At 39.8% G+C, this 17,763-nt stretch overlaps 1 protein-coding gene across 1 annotated transcript in view; it reads left to right on the top strand.

Annotated features, from left to right (window-relative positions):
- COL1A2 (collagen type I alpha 2 chain) overlaps positions 1–17,434 on the top strand; it is a 36,818-nt gene extending 19,384 nt beyond the window's left edge. The window contains exons 26-52 of the mRNA XM_072329682.1: positions 153–206; positions 919–972; positions 1,062–1,115; positions 1,215–1,268; positions 2,104–2,148; positions 3,615–3,713; positions 4,360–4,467; positions 5,555–5,608; positions 6,159–6,212; positions 6,731–6,784; positions 6,891–6,944; positions 7,050–7,157; positions 8,108–8,161; positions 8,255–8,308; positions 9,152–9,313; positions 10,256–10,363; positions 10,794–10,901; positions 12,088–12,141; positions 12,244–12,351; positions 12,523–12,576; positions 12,903–13,010; positions 13,577–13,630; positions 13,764–13,871; positions 14,273–14,519; positions 14,906–15,096; positions 16,210–16,452; positions 16,994–17,434. Coding sequence (XP_072185783.1) covers positions 153–206; positions 919–972; positions 1,062–1,115; positions 1,215–1,268; positions 2,104–2,148; positions 3,615–3,713; positions 4,360–4,467; positions 5,555–5,608; positions 6,159–6,212; positions 6,731–6,784; positions 6,891–6,944; positions 7,050–7,157; positions 8,108–8,161; positions 8,255–8,308; positions 9,152–9,313; positions 10,256–10,363; positions 10,794–10,901; positions 12,088–12,141; positions 12,244–12,351; positions 12,523–12,576; positions 12,903–13,010; positions 13,577–13,630; positions 13,764–13,871; positions 14,273–14,519; positions 14,906–15,096; positions 16,210–16,452; positions 16,994–17,140 — 2,592 coding nt within the window. The 3' untranslated portion in view covers positions 17,141–17,434. The remainder of the gene's footprint in view (positions 1–152; positions 207–918; positions 973–1,061; positions 1,116–1,214; positions 1,269–2,103; positions 2,149–3,614; positions 3,714–4,359; positions 4,468–5,554; positions 5,609–6,158; positions 6,213–6,730; positions 6,785–6,890; positions 6,945–7,049; positions 7,158–8,107; positions 8,162–8,254; positions 8,309–9,151; positions 9,314–10,255; positions 10,364–10,793; positions 10,902–12,087; positions 12,142–12,243; positions 12,352–12,522; positions 12,577–12,902; positions 13,011–13,576; positions 13,631–13,763; positions 13,872–14,272; positions 14,520–14,905; positions 15,097–16,209; positions 16,453–16,993) is intronic.
- Positions 17,435–17,763: the final 329 nt, after the last annotated feature.

Here is a 17,763-nt window from a genome sequence, read left to right as displayed (position 1 = left end):
CCAGATGTACTTTGTGATTTCTTAAAAATCAAAGAGATGTTACAGTGAATCTTTCATCAATGAAACTATCGCCTTCTATCCAGTAGAATAATCTGTACCTTGCATGAAGTCTTAATTAACTTTTATGTGTTTTTTTCCTCTTTCACCTTCAGGGTGAACCTGGCAAGCCTGGTGAAAAAGGCAATGTTGGTCTTGCTGGCCCACGGGTACGTGGATATTTCTTCTTTATCAACCTCCAGAATGAAAAATGTAGATTTTCAAAGCCTCTTGTATAAGATAGCATTGTCTTGTGCAAGCACAAAGAGGTGACGAAACAGGCAGGTACTCTGGAATGAGTTCACATAGCCTCATGCCAGTGGAGACTTTAACTTGAAGATTAATATTAATGTAAATGAGAATTACTCATGATAGATATTGATTAGGTAATTAATTATGGGGTATTATCTTCTTATTAAAAGGAGCAAGTAGCAGTTCCTTTGCAAATTTTTTGTGGAGAGTGTATAGTTTCTATCCTACCGTGTAAATTTTCAGTACTTTCCTACAGATAAATGGAAGATTTTGTAAGTCGCAACTAAGGAATCAAATAATTGATCTGTTCTGGGGAAAAATATGCCATCTATTGGCCAGATTTCTGTATCTGTAATTCCAAAGGATTTTTTTGTAAGGATAAAGGCACTGCAATAACCTAAAATTACCTATTGCAATTCAGTTTTATAAGCCTCTATATTAACCTTTTGATAGTGAAGCTGTTACAAGCAAATGGGTAAGTTGAAGAAACATGGGGCTTCAACTTAAATGTAGCGGTATGAGTTCAAAACAAGCAGTCAGAGACCTTTGGTTTTGTCACAGAAGTGCTTTAGACAGATACTACTCATAAATAAAAACTATGACAAATGCTTTCTTCTTGAATATATTTAGGGTGCTCCTGGTCCTGAGGGAAACAATGGTGCTCAAGGTCCTCCTGGTGTCACCGTAAGTAACAGCTTCCACACAAATCCAATTTGCAGTTTATTTTTCATCATTGTGACTTCTCATTTTCAAATTCATTTCCTTCTATCCAGGGCAACCAAGGCGCAAAGGGTGAAACAGGTCCTGCTGGCCCTCCAGGCTTCCAGGTAAGAAGCTATGTGCTCTGCCCTACTTTACCTATGGTTTACAAAGCATAAAGTTCCTCTGCCTTAATTTTGTTTGCATCCTTGTTTCTTTACTCTTAGGGTCTGCCAGGTCCCTCCGGTCCAGCTGGTGAAGCTGGTAAACCAGGCGAAAGGGTGAGTAGCAGATACAGTGCCATTCAAGCAGAGGCATGTATTGCATAAGCCTTTTGTTAACAATTGTGGTGAAGCAAGAGTCCATTGAATCCATTTGCCAAAACAAAGTGATCTGTGTTATACGCAGAGTTTAATAATCCCTTTGGTTAAGATCAGCCACAAATGGAGAAGGTCCTTTGGCACTTGGAGTATACTTCCTTTTTTAAAAGTTCCTTTATGAGAAGGAAAAAAAAACAGTTCTTTGCATTTGAGGCCATAAGCAACAATAAAACGTCCCCCATAAAAGACAGGACAGCACATGAAGAACAGCATATTCCAGATTTCCTCTGAAATGGGCAAGGTTCAATCTAAACAGCATTACTCCAGTTGCCTTTGCTCATCTGCTGAAGTTCAGTGGGTTTACAATAGCATACAACAGGGATGACATGGTGATAATTCAGGCACCAGGTTCTGCACAGTTAGCATGTGATGGAATCTGCAAGTTGAGCATCCTGTGCATCATATCAGTTATTTTAGTTGGTAGTTCATCATTCCATGTCTCAGTGTGAAAGAGTTTACCCTGCATGTGTCTGACTAAAGAGCTTGAAATTTAATAGCTAACTCTCTTCACATGAGAAGTGCATCTCTTAGCATGTGTGCTTTTCAGATTTTGTGTAGTTATATGAAAACAATCTATGTATCTAAAGAACTGATTTTAGTCTGAAGATTTTCAATATACTGCTGAAATTTGAGAAACATTTCTATTTACTGCTAAGAAACAGAGATCAGAAGTTCAATGTGAGCTCATGAGTTTGCTCTTGAAATAAACTTTATCAATCTGTCTCTTCTCTTCTAGGGTCTCCATGGTGAATTTGGTGTCCCCGGTCCTGCTGGCCCAAGGGTGAGTGATTCATCTGAAATCTAATAGAGACTTGTCTTAATTGTCTTAATGAAGTATTTGAATTAGTATGAGCTATATGCACCTACAAGTTTCTCAAGACAAATGACTTTTCTCAAGGACAGAATGCCAGATATTCTGACTACCATATATTCAGACTACCTGGAAGCAGAATTTTTTATGCTCTTTCTGCTTGTCAAGATATATCTGTTTATACAATCCAGAAGTTTACTAACAATGGCAACTACTGCATAAGAAATACAGATATTACCCAAGTAGCGATGTCATGATGAGGTAGTCTAATATGTTTAAGTTAACTCCTCAGTGGGAATTTGAGTAACAAAAAACAGATCCTACAATGTTGCACTGAGGGTTGGTGCATATGAGAATTTTACCTCCAGGGTAGATTTATGAGCCTCACCAATTCAGTTATGCCACCCTTATGGGCCAACTTCTGCCTCCCATGTGATGGTGCTGTGAACAAGAGGTAGGCTGAATCTAGAGCCTGGAATAGCCATTAGCAGGTACTGCCCTCAGCTTTCTTCACTCCTGAACTGTTAATAAAAGGCAGTAGAGAGCCGACATAGAGCAATAAGTAGTCAGCTCTCACATTTCAGTATATAAAATGCTCAATTAATTATTTGCTTTCTGAATCTATTTACTAAAAAGTTGATATTTTTAAATATCAATATTGCTTCCTCTTTTCTCTGACTATAAGCATTCCACACTGAATGTACTTGTGAGTGACAAATACTCCCATTCATTCTTATGTCCATCAGCTGTGAGGCTGTTAGTAACCATGTCTTCTTTAAAATTTCATTTTGCTAATCTACCCAGCCCAAGTTCCCTTCATCACTGTAGCAGCAGTTAACTGTCTTTGCTCTAGCTTGACATAAGCATCTTGTACTCATCCAGACTGGATTTCATTCAGTATTCCAAATTAGGCCTTACCAGTGCTCAGTATAACCAAACTAACACTTCCTAAAAATTCTGCAGTGCTTGCGCAAGGTCTCCATTGCTGCTTTTTAGAATGTGCCATCTCTCCTTGAGTCAATTATTTGATCACAGTATAGTTCTTGCTCTAACCCCCATACATTCTACAATCTACTGTGAATTTGGGCCCAGTTTCTGGCTATTTCCACAGCTTCAGTTAATATCTTCTTACACCTGTTATAATGTCCAGGTCACCTTAGTAGGTTTTAGTTGTCACCTTTATTTCCTGGTGGCATTTGCCACTGTAAAAACAATTATGTGCCAATTTCTGTGGCTCTTTGTTGTCTGACCTCAGGTTGATACTTCATTTGTGTCAAAAGCTAAAGCCAGTTTTTTCCACCAGTTTAATGAGCATAATTCTAATATTAATAATGGTTTGTTCAGCTAAATATGCATCTTAGTGTCACTGCTACCAGTTGGTGCTTTGAAATCTCTAACCTACAGAACAATCAATCAAATCAGACTGTCTCTCACAGGGTGAGCGTGGTCTTCCTGGTGAAAGTGGTGCTGTTGGTCCTGCTGGTCCTATTGGAAGCCGTGGTCCATCTGGCCCACCAGGCCCTGATGGTAACAAGGTATGTCTTCTCCAGCTGCCACTGCCTCACTGTTGAATTGCTGATGAGGGCAGTCAGAAACATTCTTTACTCAGTATAAGAGGTTGCTGCTAACAGGTAACCTACACACATCATAGGTACTGGGCCCTTTCTTCAAGTGGTAAATCTCTGTAACAGCTAGTCCACATTAATATGGATTTTGTTGTTGTTTTTTATCACTAGTGAGAATGGAAGGGGAGCTTCAGTTTACAATAAACTTGTATATACTGCTTGTTAGCTGGGAATACTGTTATTCTGAGATTTTGGCTAAAATTCATACTAGCCTGTGTATACCCACCTGGGGAAAGAAATTCTTTTGTCTAGTAAGCAATATTTTTCCAAAATCATTAGCATGGTCTTCTGCCAAAATAAGTGTGGGGCTGTTTTCAAGATCATCATGTGTAGTCTTTCCACAAAGGTTTAGTTTGGGATATGGGACCACAGAATCAGAAAGTTCTTGTCCAGCATATTCACTAGCTGAAAAATTACAAATGCGCAATAGCTGGAGACCAAATACTACTACTCAGTATATTTACGAGCCAGCAGAATATGGGCTTATAAGTAGTGACAAAATTTTGTTCCATATTGCAATATCATTCCATATTTCACAATAACCTGTTGCTGCTAGGGCGAACCTGGTAACGTCGGTCCTGCTGGTGCTCCCGGTCCTGCTGGGCCTGGTGGAATCCCAGGAGAGAGAGGTGTTGCAGGTGTTCCAGGAGGCAAGGGTGAGAAGGTAAGGCTGATGGCTGATACTCTTTGTTACATATGCACAGGTCTGGGAGATGCTTGAATTTCACTAACTGAAAAAATATGCAGGTTACCCAAATATGACTTCTATGTGCTGTGAAATTGTATTTCATGGTGTCTCATTAGTTCTCAGTAAGTAAATATTTGGTTGGTCCAACAGATTGACAGTATTTTGAGGTACTAAGGCTGCATTTTGATCTTTGCTCAGCATTTAGAATTGGCTTAAGTGGCAGGTAGGGCTTCACAGGGTTGTGTAACAATGAGCTTACCTTTATGAAAGCAATGTTAAATCTGAATACAGGCTTTACATCCGGAATGGGCTTATGGATCATGAAGAAATGAGTCTCTGCTGAAATCCATAACAGCTCTACTCTGATCTCTGATGCAGTACATGTGATGAATAAATAAATAGTTTAGTGAGAACTATTGGTGATAGGTAGATGGTTGGACTGGATGATCTTGTAGGTCTTTATTAACCTTGGTGATTCTGTGATTCTATGAAATAACAAAAAATGTTTCATTGTATCAGATGCAGGGGTAGGATTTCTTTAAAAAGAAGGGAGGACAGAGTGCTAGTCTGACTTTTCGACACTAGCACTGGCCTAGATACGATTTTTGTTTTGCAAAATATATGGCTTTTACATGACCACTTGTGACCTCTTTTTTTTCATCAGCTCTTTTCTTGCTTCATATAGAAGACATATTATGAATCCCAGGGAAATTTTAACATTTGCTTCTTTTGTGACCAAAATAAAAGGAGTTCTGATGTATTTAAATTCACTATTTGGTATAGGCATTAACTTTAGTTCTTGGTACCTGGAGGAAACTAAGTAGGTTTATATATAATAAAAGAGACAGGATTATAATTCTGTCAAACTGTATCAGTCCTCTTTGTCTAGACATTTTATCTTTGCAAGTAAGTACATACTCAGCGATAAGAATGAAATAAGTCAAAGTCCATTCCCAAACCAAAACCAGCATAAGTATCTCTGTAGTACATGTGCATTCAGTGAACAGCTCAGGGCTTCTTTCTTTGTACATTACCCACATAATGCTCTCTGTATTTATTTTAGGGTGCCCCAGGTCTGAGAGGTGATGCTGGTGCAACAGGAAGAGATGGTGCCCGTGTAAGTATCTTTTGTTTCTGCTTGAGCTAACGTTGTTTCACCTGAGAACACAAGTGACTAAAAAGGATATTTATGACTTTCTTTCAGCATATTCCATTTCCTCTTACAGCTGCTTGCTTTTGGTGTGGGTCAGTGTGATTGTGTAGCCCCTTATTCAGAGGTGTTTGAATTTGAAGAGTAAGAAAGAAGTGATCCCTCTTCATGCATGAAAGTGGAGATATGACATTGGCAGAGATCACTAGTTCATAGACAGTTGTCAGTGTGATGTCCTCTGGAACTTTACGGGTTCAGCCCATAGAGCTAATAGTAAAGGCAGCCTGCAAAGTCACACAACATTAGTTTGACATTTTGGCTGCTTATTCTAGATTTCATACTTTGGGAGGAAAATACATAAACTGGTGTTCTTTAAAGTCTGTGCTGTTAAAGTGTATTAAGAGTAACTGAAATGAAGACACATGCCTGCCTCCAGGAGAAAAGAATAATAAAAAAAATTAATTAGTGACTCTTGCTTACATTTTATGACAAATGATGTCCTTCTCTTAACCTGTAGGGTCTCCCTGGTGCTATTGGTGCTCCTGGTCCTGCTGGTGGTGCTGGTGATCGGGTAAGTTTGTTCTTTAAATGAACAAGTGTCTTGTTTATGCAGTTTGCCCACAGTATGAATGTTTCAGAGGAAGACTCTGGTCTAATAGAAAACAATTCCATCTTGTTAGGGTGCACAAGTTTTTTTAAAGTTCTCACATTATGTGAAACAAGGGTCATTGGGAATTTTCCATTGCATCCCATATCTTTTCTTAAAAGGGCAGGGAATGGAAGTACATCTGTATGGCACTGGTTTATACAGAAACACTTCTGATTCAAGCTCTTGTCTGGAATTCTTTCCAGCTAACGCTATGATCCTCTTCATTCTTGGGAAGAGGTTCTGATATGGTGTCAAACAGCAACACATTAGCTCCTAATGACTCTTTATCCTGCCTAAGTATCATTAGAAGTTATTCTTAATGTGGGATAGATAAAAAAAAACAGAGTCATGGGGAGATAGACTGTATGCATCAATACCACAAGATCTGTTTTGACAGGTGTGGCCTTCCCCCATATAATGTCTCCTGCTGTCTGTTTCAGGGTGAAGGAGGTCCTGCTGGTCCCGCTGGTCCTGCTGGTGCCCGTGGTATTCCTGTAAGAAACAGCTCCTTCTATTATTTCATCATGTCAAAGACATGATATTCAGAAAAAAACCCTTTTTAAAGCCATTTCCAACCATTCATCATTGTCTTCTCTTTAGGGTGAACGTGGTGAGCCTGGTCCTGTAGGTCCTAGTGGATTTGCTGGGCCTCCTGTGAGTACTGCTTTCACTTTCTTCTTATTGATGCCACACCATTCCTTCACTTTCTTTGCTTGCTTTTCCAACTCCTTGTTCTGTGTGTTTTATTTCTGCCTATAGGGTGCAGCTGGTCAGCCTGGTGCTAAAGGCGAGCGTGGCCCTAAGGGACCAAAGGGTGAAACTGGACCAACGGGTGCTATTGGGCCAATTGGTGCTTCTGGACCACCAGTAAGTGAACTGTATCTTGGTAAAATGAATGGTTCTTAACTGTGCTGGGCAAACACAGCTACTGCTAACTTGAAGGCCTCAAATTGTGAAAAGATCACTAAAAAAAAAAGAAAAGAAACAGAAATTCAATTAGGCTGTGAAGCAAGTCAACATTCTGATTTTCAGACGTTATATAAACCTTATCAATCTATTTATGTGGGCTGAGATCGTGAGTCTGAAACTGAAACGAAGAGAAAAAAAAGTTTCAACTTGTGCTGAAGATCAGCAAAATCAGTCTATCAGGGGTGTTTGTGGATGAGTTCCTTAGCTGAGGGCCCCGATAACCTTCTTCCTAAAGACAGAATGTGCTATTACAGTCTGACTTTCAGATCCAGTCGTGCAGCGCTGTATGTGCAAAGTGGTGCACATCCTTGCAAACAAGCTTGTAATGCAGCGCAAAGATATACACTGTTTCACATGCCAACAGCCCATTACTGGGAATTGGTGGAAATGGAGTAGAAAGGAAGGCCTTGGTACCTGGAATACTCTGAAATATCACAAGATAACATAGGCAGAGAATCTTACCATATGCTTCTGTAAGACAATACCAGGTATTGGAACTACATGGCTACATAGTAGTCAACCTGTACAAACAGAAGTCCTTCTGTTCTTAGCCTTACTACACCTTCCACATTTCACTTCTAGATGGGCTTAGATGCATGTTACACTGGCAAGGCAGATTCATTTGAGTCATGCATGCCTTTATGCAACACTCCAATCCTTACCATGTTGATTTAAGAAGTCCATGAGAATTTTCTACCCCTAATATCAGTACCTTGGGGCCCAAAAATTCTTCAGTTAAAGTAAATAATAAAACTGTGTTTCTTTTTTGTAAGAGTGAGACTGGTCCCCTTTTCTTTCCCTTATAACAGATCTTGATTCATCTGTCTCTTTCTACCTTTCACACATAGGGTCCCATTGGTGCTGCTGGTCCTGCTGGCCCTCGTGGTGATGCTGGTCCTCCTGTAAGTCCTCAGGCTTTTACCATTTGCACCGTTGCTTTCCGTGAAGCCATTATTTCCTTTAAACTAAATTTTCCTTTTGACTTTTGTTTTTAGGGCATGACTGGTTTCCCTGGTGCTGCTGGAAGAGTTGGTCCTCCAGGCCCTGCTGTAAGTAACTGATGGAGAAGTTTTAGTGGAAGACAAGTCTGAAATTGTACTTGTTAGGGAGAATCCTCATTTTTGTTGCGTGACTCAAATTCTGACTATCCTGGAATTCAAGTCTTTACAGGACTGGATAGGAGGGAAATTTCACAGACTGGAAATTATGCATTTAGTTTCTTTTCACAAGCTAAAAAGCATCCTTCTGCACCTTGAAGTGCCTTGCCTTGTGAAAATTAGGCTTTATTTTGCTTTCATTCATGGAGAGTAACTGCACAGATATTGGGTTTGGGTGGAATAAGGTCATATCCTACCTCAAAAAGAATATAGAGATTATCTTGTGTCCACGCTTTCCATAGTATCTGCAGTTCCAACTGCTGTCTGAAGCAGGGGAGTCTCTGATTATATCTATGAATGTGACTTACTACTTACTTTTTCAGCCCAAACTTGTTATTTCCAATTGACTTTCATAAGACTTCCTTTTCACAGCAGTCTTCCAAGCCTTAGGAAGAAGTATTCCTTTCCTATAGTTTAAATCCTACTATCTAAAGCTAAACAATCCCATTGAGTTGAAAGTTGTTAGATTTTTTTTTTTCCCCATAGGCTTTATAGTTGTAACTGGTGTCTCTAGAGCCAAATCAAATCTACATGCAAAATTTTGCCACATTCCCTAGTTCAGTAATTCTGCTCATTCCAGCTATGCACTGCTTAACAGAACTAGTAACAGGTGCTGCTCTGTAGCAGCTGATAACCTGCAAAGCACCATTTCTGTAGAAAGAGTGAAATTTACTCTCTTCTCCCCAGTATTCGATCTGTGTTGTAATGATGACACTTTCATGTTCGATCCTCTAGGGTATCACTGGTCCCCCTGGTCCTCCTGGCCCAGCTGGCAAAGATGGTCCTAGAGGTCTGCGTGGTGATGTTGGTCCAGTTGGCCGTACTGGTGAACAGGGCATTGCTGGTCCACCTGGTTTTGCTGGTGAGAAAGGTCCATCTGGAGAGGCTGGTGCTGCTGTAAGTAACTGAGTATCGCATCTCATCACAAGTGTCTCTCTTTGTGTAAATGTTACAGCTTCTAAGATACTTTTGGTACTTTTGAAGACCATTTCTACTTTACCATATTTAGCAAAGTTCTTAAGCAGTAACTCCACTGAGATTAAGGACATTTTTCATACATGTTTGACTAACGTACCCTAAAAAGTGAGCATTCCCTCTGTGTCAGGTGTCTTGTAGAAGCATCTGTTTGTGTGAATTACCTCTCTACTGTTTCTCAGTGTAAATATATAGAAGTTTCTTTCATAGTCTGTAGAAGATACAGCTAAGAATAAAATTATCACTGTCACTGTTGGACATGTATGTTAAAAATTTTGTATAAAGTAATAAATTTTCTAGTTTTATATAGTAAAAAATGCAGTTGAACCCGAGGGTGTGACTGCAATTAAGAATAATAAAGTAATTTATCTTATGCCTAGTAGCACATGCTCAAATTTTAAGGATATCAAAAAGTCTCTTAACTGAACGTCCTTTGTCTTTTCAAAGGATCAGTAATGAGCTCTAAGGCTTGTGGGGAGGTAGAAGGTACCATGGTAAGGCTGTCTCAGAATCAGATAATTTGTTTCTTCACTATGGAATTCCCTCAGCACAGTCATCTTCTCTATTCCCCATTTTTCATGAACAACTCACTGTTAGTGAATGGGAGCAACACAATAGGAGATCTTGTCCAGAAAGCAAAAGCAAATGTACCTATTGTGGTCAGAACATAATCAGCATTACTTTCTTACAGACATTTAGCTTTGGTCTTCTGCCTTGCTTACAAGGTTTTCCATTTGGAAACTGGCAGTGACCCACAATGAGATCTTTGGAAAGTAGTTACAGAGCAAAATAAATGAGAAATATGGAGGGACTCCCCCCCCACTCCCCTCCCACCCCCATTAATATAATCTTTTCACCTCACAGGGTCCTCCTGGTACTCCAGGTCCTCAGGGTATTCTTGGTGCTCCTGGTATCCTTGGTCTGCCTGGCTCTCGGGGAGAACGTGGTCTTCCAGGCATTGCTGGAGCAACAGTGAGTATGACTTGTTGACTGTCCTAAACTACAAAGAAAGATGCTGAGATCTCCTCTTCAGGAATAGTGGGGGACAGGAGGTATAGATTCTGTTGTTTTCATTTCTGCTGCAAACAGATCTTGGTTAAATGGAGCCTACGGACTTGAGCAGCAGAAGAAATTATTGCTTGCTGCAGACAAACAAGACTTGTATCTGCAGGTGAACATATTTTTGAATGGCATCAGAAGCATCTGTTCTTAGCAAGACACGGGAAAGCTAGAAACTTAAATATTTTGCTGTAGTTAGATAGGTTTCTCCTTGTCTCCTGTTTGTTTCACTTCTAGAACTGACTGCAGAGAAATGTTTCTTTTAGATATAGGCTGACAGTTTTGTAAGACTGGTTTTTGTTGTATTATATGTCACGTTTTGTTACCACTGTTCCTTTATTAGGGTGAACCTGGTCCTCTGGGTGTTTCTGGTCCTCCTGGTGCTCGTGGTCCCTCTGGTCCTGTGGGTTCTCCTGGTCCTAATGGTGCTCCTGGTGAAGCTGGTCGTGATGTAAGCTATGTCGTCTTTCCTCTCCAATATAGCTTCGCTTTTGTCCTGAGCTAAAGACAAACACACAGGAAAAACTGAATGCAATTGGATGCTGTGTACAAACTTGTACCTGAGGGAAAATAGTATCAGGATCCCAATACACAAATCATTTAATGGCAAGGTCTAAAACAGAGCAGTAATACCAGGGTACCACCTTATCATGGAGCAAATTTCCATCCTCTTCCCCAATAGTTCTGACTAGGCACCATAAATTGTGTCTGAAGGTTCTCCTGGACTCACAATCAGAATCTTTTGACTTTTTGCTTAATTACCAAAAAAGACTGACAGAGAAGAAGCCTTCAGTACAGGAGCTGTATCTCATGCAACAAGCTTTAGGCTGCAGAGAGGGAAGCTATGGCAGGGAAGCTGGTTATCTGTGATTATTTTTTTTTAATGTCAGATATATACATGATGTTTCCTGACATGTGTTCCTTCACCATGAGATGTAAAGAAGGCTAAAAACATGATGAAACAAACTCTGGCCTTTGAGGCAGGTACTGCTGAGCTCCACAGATAAATGCAGGGAGTGGAGGATCTGTATCTGAGTGGAGGATCTGTATCCTGTGTGAAAGGGGTACATGGAAGTACTGCAAAGTAATAAATGGCCCCCTATAATGCCCTACCTCATGGATAATTGTTTGGTGGACAGGGCCCTTTTCATAGAGCAGTGAGTAAACTTATCTGTCCAGGTTAGTAGTTCACCTTGAAGGGTATCCATACAGTGTCCAGGTATTATTTATGCTCTAAAAAAAGTAGAACATTTAGACATTGTAATTCTCCTTAAGGATTAAAGATATACATTTTTCTCTGGGCATTATCAGGGAAGTTTATTTGATAATCTGAGGCACTTCTAGTATAGAACTCCTGTCCAAACTCTTCATTTACAGAAATAGAACCAAAATTCATGAACTTTCTCCTATATTGGTATTATAAAACCTAAAATATTCGAAGGCCACCCCATTTTTCAAAGAATGTTAATGTCTGTAAGGGAATTGAATGTGAGATTTATAATGAAATTTACCTTCAAGATTCATCTTATTCCATCTCAATGTCTTCTAAATCTCATTGGGAGCAATTAGGCTGGCACAAAGTTCTATGTGAGATGTATATTGATGAGCTTTAATATTTTTAAATGGTATTTTAACAGGGCAATCCTGGAAATGATGGTCCTCCAGGCCGTGATGGTGCTCCTGGTTTCAAGGTGACTTCTTCTTTCCTTTTATTTCATATTTGTGAAGGAAATTTTCCACTATGTGTAAGTCAGTAGTAACACAGCCTCTATCTTGCGTTCCCTTATTCTCAGGGTGAGCGTGGTGCTCCTGGTAACCCTGGTCCCAGTGGTCCTTTGGGTGCTCCTGGTCCTCACGGACAAGTTGGTCCTTCTGGAAAGCCTGGAAACCGTGGTGATCCTGTAAGTTGATGAAATTTTACATTTTTTATATTGATACAGGACCTACATTTGTCCACCATACATATGTACATATATGCATCAAAACCCTATTAAATGGGAGATATGTTTCGCATGGAACCTTTATTAGGTATGAAATGCATCAGTGACATGCATTTTCTTTTCCTGTTCCAGGGTCCTGCTGGTGCTGTTGGTCCTGCTGGTGCTTTTGGCCCAAGAGGTCTCGCTGTAAGTCTTAATTTCTATATAAATTACTACATTGATACAAGAATAGAAAATGTATGCTTAATATTGAGGACCCACAACTGCATTCAAGCACAAACAGTAGTGCTGAAGGAGCTGTAAATATTTATAAACCTAGGATCTTGATCATCTTCTTTCATGGGACTGAACCTGAAGCTTTCAGGATTAACACTTTTTCTGGGTGTCTTAACAGGATACACATAAATATATCAGGGACAACCTGTGGCATAATGTAGAATGCTTACACTTCATTCATTTTTTGTCAGTAATATCTAATTCAAGCCTTGTCTGGCATGTATATCCTTTCATAGGGCCCACAAGGTCCACGTGGTGAGAAAGGTGAACCTGGTGATAAGGGACATAGAGGTCTGCCTGGCCTGAAGGGACACAATGGATTGCAGGGTCTTCCTGGTCTTGCTGTAAGTAAATGATTTTCAGTATTTTGACGTAGTTCACTCTGTACCATCCTTCTAAGGCCATAAGATACAGACACTTGGAGCTCTCTACAGAACAGGGTGAATTTTAGTAATGCCGCTGATAGCTGATTTTAGAACTGTACCACTATTTGCCCTGAAAATCAACTACATTTGGCTAGCACAGAATTCAAAAAGCTCTGCCTTTCTTTAAATGGTATTTCTTCTTTTCTGGTCAGAAATAGTGAAGTTTTTGTATCAGAGAGAAGCAAGTCACTTACAGATTATCTTTCCCTTAAATTCTGGTGTCCCCTTTGAGAATTCTATCTCTTATTTGAAAGGCTTCTCTGAAAACCCTAAGGAACAATATAGAGACTTCTGTAGGTTATCCTTTTAAATAACTTTTTCCCCCTCTTTTCTCCCACATTTTATATCCCAACTCCACTAATGCCTGTTGCCCTAGATTTCCATTCTCCGAACCCAAATACATCTGCTGATCCCCTCTTGAATCACATTAATACAATGTGTGGCACTGCATTTTTTGCTGAGTATGCATTTGTTGTTCCCAATAGGGCCAACATGGTGATCAAGGTCCTCCTGGCAACAACGGTCCTGCTGGCCCAAGGGTATGTGAATTTAAGAGTATAAGTAAATAATTCTCCCATTCTTTTTATGGAATGTATTTGTACACTGTCATTTATATGAATCCCTATTTGTAGTGTTCCCTACTGTCATTAAACTGTTCAAGTTTCCATCTAGGGTCCTCCTGGTCCTTCTGGTCCTCCTGGTAAGGATGGTCGCAATGGTCTCCCTGGACCCATTGGCCCTGCTGGTGTACGTGGCTCTCATGGTAGCCAAGGCCCTGCTGTGAGTATAACTTACATCTTGTTGATTTAATACATTTAGGTAACAGTTAAATGAAAATCACTTTAAAATCTTAGTTTACGGAGAGATAATTCTATGTTAGTAAGAGATTTTGAAATGTTGGTTGTTATTTAACATTCAACATTTCCCTAATAGACTTAAATCTGAAGTCCTTCATTCTTTATGGCCAGCCAGTATAAGCACAAAGGTGTAGTAGTCCTACATATTGTATCTTCTGCTGTAGTTCACAGGAGTTACCACAGAGCAGCTCTGTAGGTCCTTCCTCAGATTATTTCTGAGGGTGATAAAACTTCTGTAGGACAGTGCATGTGTGGAAACAGTCAGCTGAAAGAAGCATATTTATGATAGGATACTTCTTGTCTTTTGATTTTGAAAAACTTTAGGGTCCCCCTGGTCCCCCTGGACCCCCTGGTCCCCCTGGCCCCAATGGTGGCGGATATGAAGTTGGCTTTGATGCTGAATACTACCGGGCTGATCAGCCTTCTCTCAGACCCAAGGATTATGAAGTTGATGCCACTCTGAAAACACTGAACAACCAAATTGAGACCCTGCTGACCCCAGAAGGCTCCAAAAAGAACCCAGCTCGCACCTGCCGTGACCTCAGACTTAGCCACCCAGAATGGAGCAGCGGTACGTTAGTGCCAGATATTTGCCCTTTCTGTCTCGGCAAATGATTTTCAACTTATTAGCTTTCCTTGATGAGTGGTAACCCTGGTCAACCAGTGAAAATACTAAACGGCTGGTGAAGAAGTTCTGTCTGCCTCCAGTGAAAATATGTATCTATGAGGACGTTCAGAATATCTACTGCTGTGCAATTATTGCATTCCTTTTTAAAAATAATACAAAAATGTTTGATCTTAATTTTTGAATACAGTTAATTTTTTACTCATTGACAGTCTAAAATATGTATATCTCCCGATTATCACTTCAATATTTAACTATGATAGTTACGGCCTCTGAGTTTCTGTATCAAACTATTGAATATAAACTGAGCACAAGTGTTTATTTCCTCAAAGGTTTCTACTGGATTGATCCTAACCAAGGCTGCACTGCAGATGCCATTAAAGCATACTGTGACTTTGCCACTGGTGAGACTTGCATCCATGCTAGCCTTGAAGATATTCCTACTAAGACCTGGTATGTCAGCAAGAATCCCAAGGAGAAAAAGCACATATGGTTCGGTGAAACTATCAATGGCGGTACTCAGGTATGTGATGCATTGGAGGGTGATTGTTTCCTACAGGGCTCTCTGAGGAATTCCCTACCCGCTGACTCTCAGTGAGCAAAGCTCATTAATTAAACTCTTAGAGGAGAAATATAAAAAAGGGAACAGCTATGTTTTATCTCAAGGGAACGAGGTTCCAGTTCTGGCTTCAAACACAGTTTGCTAAAGGGATTTCTTACTATCATTCTAATTTTTCTTAGTGTCTTCCAGTGATCAATTCAGCATGATTAGTAGCCATTTCTAGGGAAATCCTGGCCTGGAATATGCTACTTTAGTACAAAGACAATCCAGAAACTGAAAAAGTAATAAAATGATCTTTGCTATTTTTTAAATTGGAATTTTTGACATATGGTGCTGGTCCTGGAAAGATATTTTTATTACACATAACAGATCCTAAGCATATGTTGTCATAGCACTAAGAATTGCCATTAAGTAAAATCAAGAAATAATGTCAACCTGCATGTCAGACATTGTACCATCCTGCTGGAAAGTCCTTTTTGTACAATTAAGAAGAACTAATTTTGTAATTTTTAAATGAAATTGAGTTAGTCTTGTGATGAAATCCCAGTTTCCAAGTTCTTGAATGTAAAGGCAACAGTTTCTCACTGGGTGAGAGCAAGGACCCAAGGTGCTCTACGATCCTGTTTCTCACATTGGCTGAAAGTGGTTGCTGTTAAAGAATTCCTGTTAAGGAAGCAATCATTCATAACATCCACAGACACTACTCTATTAAAATAAAACAAGAAATGAAAAATCAGGGCTTTCTTGAGCCAGGCACTGTCTGTGTATTTATGGAAACAATGAATTTCTCCTCTTTTGAACATGTCTGATCTCATCTTTAAATCCACATAAATTGCTAACAACAACCATATCTTACATCAGAGTTCTACAGCTTAACTCCATCTACTGCCTGTGCCCAGTTTTCACCTTACTTCCTGCTGGTTCTTTGTGGTGTTTCCTAGCTGTGCAGCTGAAACAGGCAACTGATCCCAGCCATTTGTGGTCTTCAATTTTTTTTCCTATTCCTACAAAAAATATGCAAACATTCACTTTTTCCCATAAATTCAATTGAGTGGATTTCTTTGTCTTTTTCAGTTTGAATACAATGGTGAAGGTGTGACCACAAAGGACATGGCCACCCAACTTGCCTTCATGCGTCTGCTGGCCAACCACGCCTCCCAGAACATCACCTACCACTGCAAGAACAGCATTGCCTACATGGATGAGGAGACTGGAAACCTTAAAAAGGCTGTTATACTCCAGGGATCCAACGATGTTGAACTACGAGCTGAAGGCAACAGCAGATTCACTTTCAGTGTTCTTGTGGATGGCTGCTCTGTAAGTAACACAGAAAGCATGGGCAATATGATTGTATTAATGACAGCTGTGCTTTGATTCAGAACTAGATTATCAGTCAGACCAGAAAAATTTTATCCAGTGAGGATAAATAGCCTGTGGAACCAACTATGCCAGGTCTTTAATGAGTGGCAAAGACTGGGGTACTAGCAGTTTGTTCCTGTACTGTGCAATGTGGCAAAGAAAAGAAAAAGCTTTTCTGAGGAACCAGACCCAAAGTCTGTGGAAACTGAAGCGTGCTGAGAAAGTAGCACACAAGGTGCAGGAGGGGCAGGGTCAAGTCTTCAAAAGATCAGGCAAGGCTCTCTGAGGATTTAATCAGCATGAACAGTATGGAAAAGTTAAGGGTAAAGTAAATGTTTTCTCTGTATTTGAGCTCTAAATAGTTGGATGTGGGTATCTTATTTGCAAACAGTGGCAGTAAAATTGAAGTAAAATTATTTCAGAAATGATCCAGTTAAGTGAAACAATTCTCAATTCTATGAACAACGCAGTAACAATTCTAATACATCTTCTCTTGCAGAAAAAGAACAACAAATGGGGCAAAACGATCATTGAGTACAGAACAAATAAGCCATCTCGCTTGCCCATCCTTGACATTGCACCTTTGGACATTGGTGGCGCTGACCAAGAATTCGGTTTTCACATTGGCCCAGTCTGTTTCAAATGAATGAACTAAAATTAACTTAAAGGCCCCCCCCCGAATTATTCTTTGTCATTTCTTTTTGTAATGAGAGCTGACTCCTTCCATTTTTTTCTGTTCATCTACTTGCTTAAACTCTGGGCGAAAGAGAAGGAGAAGAATTGATTGGAGCATTGTGCAATGAAATTCAATACAGCCCCAAAAGGACTTGGAAGTCTTTCAAGATTTAACACCTTGCTTTGGGAAATGTCAACCTTTGTAAAGAAAAAAAAAAAACCTAAAAAAAAAAAACCTAAAAAAATAAAAACTCATGAAAGTTTGCACCACTTGTGGCCTTTGACTATCTTCCACGGAGGAAGTTTAAAACCACGACTTCCAAAGGTTTAAACTACCTCATACACTAAACCAAGTGTGATCCACATCCTTTGTAGGCACTTCTCCGTATCATACGAGTTACTTTCAGTTCCACTCAGAATATAGTGGTGCTAATTTCATTATTCCAGAGTGTGTTTCCAATACTTGAATTCTGATGGTGCTAGCAGCAGTTAAAGTATTACTTCTCTGTTTCTTTGAAATCTATCTCATCCCCAGCTTAAGCACGTGGATCGTCTTTCCTCATCTTTGTCCTCTTCCTCCAAAATCAGGTGTTT

This window comes from Excalfactoria chinensis, chromosome 2, assembly GCF_039878825.1.
Source record: "Excalfactoria chinensis isolate bCotChi1 chromosome 2, bCotChi1.hap2, whole genome shotgun sequence".
Taxonomy (NCBI): domain Eukaryota; kingdom Metazoa; phylum Chordata; class Aves; order Galliformes; family Phasianidae; genus Excalfactoria; species Excalfactoria chinensis.
The sequence above is the reverse complement of the archived record's forward strand: the minus strand, read 5'-3'. Positions and strand labels throughout refer to the sequence as shown.